This window comes from Gambusia affinis, linkage group LG09 (genome assembly GCF_019740435.1).
Source record: "Gambusia affinis linkage group LG09, SWU_Gaff_1.0, whole genome shotgun sequence".
Classification (NCBI taxonomy): domain Eukaryota; kingdom Metazoa; phylum Chordata; class Actinopteri; order Cyprinodontiformes; family Poeciliidae; genus Gambusia; species Gambusia affinis.
The window spans coordinates 20,072,856-20,077,084 of NC_057876.1; the positions used below are offsets into that span (position 1 = coordinate 20,072,856).

General features: G+C 38.2%; 1 protein-coding gene across 1 annotated transcript; it reads left to right on the forward strand.

Annotated features, from left to right (window-relative positions):
• Positions 1-1,528: 1,528 nt before the first annotated feature.
• On the forward strand, positions 1,529-3,990 carry LOC122837197 (E3 ubiquitin-protein ligase TRIM21-like). The gene is made up of 2 exons (XM_044127364.1): positions 1,529-1,608; positions 1,728-3,990. Exon 2 carries the CDS (start codon positions 1,730-1,732, stop codon positions 3,362-3,364), a length of 1,635 nt encoding a protein of 544 aa, XP_043983299.1. The 5' UTR covers positions 1,529-1,608; positions 1,728-1,729; the 3' UTR covers positions 3,365-3,990.
• The last annotated feature ends 239 nt before the right edge of the window (positions 3,991-4,229 follow it).

The following is a 4,229-nucleotide window of genomic DNA, read 5'->3' on the forward strand; positions in this document are numbered from 1 at the left end:
TTAAAATGATATATAAGAAGAAACGCCCATTATATGAGCTTTTGTTAATTTAAATATCTGTTTTTCAGCATCCTGTTATGTAGTCCCAGATGTTTGGACCAGCTGCACAAACCAAGCTAACACTGGATTTTTACAGGCTAAACATGAGCTAAACAGGCGAAACATGGGCTAAACAGAAGAGAAAACATGGGAGGTGTGAGGTAGTGATTCCTTCTCATCTTTTGATGAGCCTTTCATTGGCTCATAAAGAGGAGGAGAAGGAGTGGGTTGTGGGATTTGGGGGGTTTGGCAGTGGAATTCCTATCTCACTCAAATTTCTTTTAAATATTTCATTAGAGCCGAGACACTCTGGTGAGCAGGAGCAGACTGGGATTAAAACCCTGCCCCAGACTTTCTGCTGAATAGACCCACCTGGTTGGAGCTGAACAGAGCTGCCCTGATGTCTCACAATATCACACATCCTGTGGATGGAGCTTCTTTTGTACTCCTTTTTTCTTTGACTGACAAGCTTTCGATCATCATTTCACCTACTGTGCCTTGCCAAAGAGCAATACTCTGAACTTTTTCACATTTTCTCACTTGACAACCACATAAATCAAGGTGTTTTATTGAGATTTTATGAGAGACCAAAATAACATAGTGCATATCTGTGAAATGGAAATTTTTTTGCCAGTAAAAATCTACAAAGTGGGTTGCACATTCAAGTTCTGTGAGTCATCATTACTTTGCAAAATCACCCTTAGAAATCTTATCAAAAAGTGATTGCAACATGAACAAATAAGGAAAAGTTCAAGGATATTAACTTTGACATCTCTAAACAAGACAATATTGTTCTAAGAGTATTCAGAAACGCCCTACAAGGTGAGCTGGAGAAGGGCTGCATCTAAACATGCAGGATTATTTATTTTGAGGACTGGACTTAGGCCATAACATTTCTTTGCAAAAAAATATATTTTTTGTTTGGCTTTATGTATGGTTTTCAGGAATATGAAGAAATATGATATCACTGTCTGTACAAAATCTGTAATAGTAAAGGAGATTCATATTTTGAATTGAATTAGCAAAATTATTTCCATTCAGAAATACACAAAAATAGTAACTTGCTAAATGTTCAAACCTTTTTTCCTCATAGACACAGGAATATTGAAAGCCTCCGTTTCCCTATGGAACAAAAGGATGATGTTGACTGCATAGCTTTGTGTGTCGATTCCCACATTTCACTTGTCATGTAAAAGTTGTTGTGAATTTTTCATTTTTCTGTTTTACAACTTTGAACCACTGGCAGGTGAAACTGTACATGAAAGGAGTTTCAGACAGAAATACACCAGCAACAGTCAAAGAGGAACATAAATTATGCACACCTAAATAAAATCACTGGAGATGCAGGCCTTTGATATATAGATGTCCAACATTTTTTTTTTCCTTTGTGACCAAGCTCAGCTGAAAGGGGGAAAAAAGCTGCTGGCTGTGAGTGCCTGTTAAGGGTTAACTGTTTTCAGAGCTATGAGGAAGGCAGATCACATGACCAAAGTTAAACAGGAAGAACAAGAAAGACAGGAACAAGTTTAAGCTCCTCTTACGAGTTTCACTGAAATCTTTCTACATCAAGTAATGTTTTTTCACGTTTAAAGTCTTGTTTTGTACTTATTGGTGGAGTTTTATGTACGAACTTAGATGAAAATAGAACTTTATGTTATAAAACTTAATTCTCTCTTTTTTTCTTCTAGAAATGGCTTCTGCCACAAGTCTAATGACTGACGATAATTTTTCTTGCTCTATCTGCCTGGATGTGTTCACAAAACCTGTATCAATTCCTTGTGGACACACTTTTTGTCAAGATTGCATCGCAAAACACTGGGAAACAATTAATCGTCTCCTTGAATGCCCACTGTGCAAAGAGACATATCTCACAAAGCCAGAGCTCCGGGTGAATATTGTCATTGCTGATATGGTGGAAAGATTCAAAAATGCAGCGAGAAGGAAGTCGTCTTCACCCGTTCAAGTAGCACCTGTTGGGAAAGTGCTGTGCAATCTGTGCATAGACCCTAAATCAGCTGCTGTGAAGTCTTGTTTAGTATGTTTTATGTCATTCTGCACAACACACCTGCAGCCTCATCAAACATTACCCAACTTACAGAGACACAAGCTCATCCAGCCAGTCAATGACCTCCAGAACAGGTTATGCAAGACACACGGCGAACCTTTGGAGTTCTTTTGCAGGGGAGATCAAATGTTTATCTGTTTGTCCTGCAAAGTCAAAGACCATAAAATGCATATGGTGGTGACTTTAGAAGAGGAGGCAAAAATAAGAAAAACTAAGCTGGGGAAAGAAAAGGAAAGCACTGATCAAATGATCAAGACACGTCAGCAGATAATTCTTGACATTCAATCCTCATTGGACAGGATCGGGGAAAATGCAGATCAAGCACTGTCATACAAAAACCACGTGATGGCTGCTGCTGTGGATTACATTCAGAGAAGCCAAATTGAGCTGACTGAGGTAATCAATACAAAGCTGCAACAGATTGAAAAAGAGAGGCTAGATTTAACCACGGAACTGGATGCAGAAATTTTGCAAATCAAAGAGAAAAAAGAACAACTTGATAAAACTTCTCTCACAGAGGATGACTTCACATTTCTCGAGAATGCCCTTTCTTTTACAGTATCTTCACCCAAGGTAAAGGACTGGTCCAATCTGAAACTTAACACTGCCGAGTTTGCAATACAGGACACCATGGATGAGCTGCAGAGATCAGTCAAAAGTAAAATAAATACACTGTGCGATCCTACCTTTAGAGAGAAGCAGCAGTATGCTGTAAATGTGACATTCGATCCTGACACAGCACACCCTTTATTGAATGTTTCAGCTGATGGGAAGCAAGTTGCCACTGGATACCAAGAAAGGAATGTCGACAACAAACCAGAGCGGTTTCAAAAGGTCCCCAATGTTCTGGCTAAAGAAAGTTTCTCCTCTGGAAAGTTTTACTACGAGGTTCAGGTGAAAGGCAAAACTCAGTGGTATTTGGGAGTAGTGAGTGAGTCTATCAACAGGAAGGGGGATATCAGACTGAGTCCGAAGAATGGATACTGGACCATCTGGTTTAGAAATGGAAATGAGCTTACAGCCAATGCTGGCCCCGCTGTAAACCTGCCAGTGAGGCAGATACCTGAAAAGGTTGGTGTTTTTGTAGACTATGAGGAAGGACAAGTTTCCTTTTACGATGTGGACGCAAGAGCAATCATCTTCTCCTTTACGGGAAACAGCTTCACCACAAAGCTTTTCCCTTTCTTCAGTCCCTGCATCAATGAAGGAGGAAAAAATTCAGCTGCCTTGATCATCACTCCTGTTACAACCAACCACTGAGAGACTGTTGAAGTTTCTGGGCAAGCATTGTACCACACTACAATACCACAACCCAATTTTTGCCACACTAATCCATCAGTTGCAGTTTTTATGGTACGGTTTGATGGCAGTCTCTCAAATTGACTTTATTTTTTATGACATGCACTCTGCAGGGTGAAAAAGGGAAAAAGTATCTGTGAAAGTTAAACTTGTTCTGCCATCAAAATGTTACGTTTTCCGGTTTACATGTTTAACATGTTCAGCAAAGCACTGTTGGCATGTTACAGTTTTAACCACTTGTGCAAGTTGTGACTGATATACATTCAATGAAAGTTTTACTGTAGCAACAGTACAAATACAATCAAAGAAAAATAATCCTTAATCCATTTCCTGCATTATGTTCAGATTTGCTTATGAGTAATATCTTCTGATTTTGTTGTGCTAAATCCAAAAATTACATTGGCTTTGCTCAATCAGGTCAACTTTCTGAACTATTGATGCAACATGAGCAACACAATGCATGACTTGTTCTCACATATGGATCAATTTCCTGATAATCTGGAATCAATGAGTGATGAGCAGGAGGAGAGATAAACATGTAATGTTCAATGTAAATGTACTTACCATTAAAAGTGTTTATTATTCAATTTGTAACATTTAATTAATACACTCAGAATAAAAACCTGACCAGATTGACAAAAATGGATGTCATTTTGGGATTTAGTGATGCTAATTGTCCTACTTCAGTTGAAAAAACATAGACAACTTCCAAAAAATATGCTTTTTGTAACCCAGAGCTATTTGTTGAGTAAAGTAATCCTTAGAACATTTTTTTTTCTATTTAAAATATGTACACTTTTTTCAATCCAATAAGAAACATTTTAGT

Bases quoted from the DNA above. Each gene is read 5' to 3' on its own strand.
- LOC122837197 (XM_044127364.1), top strand. From the start codon at position 1,730: ATGGCTTCTGCCACAAGTCTAATGACTGACGATAATTTTTCTTGCTCT.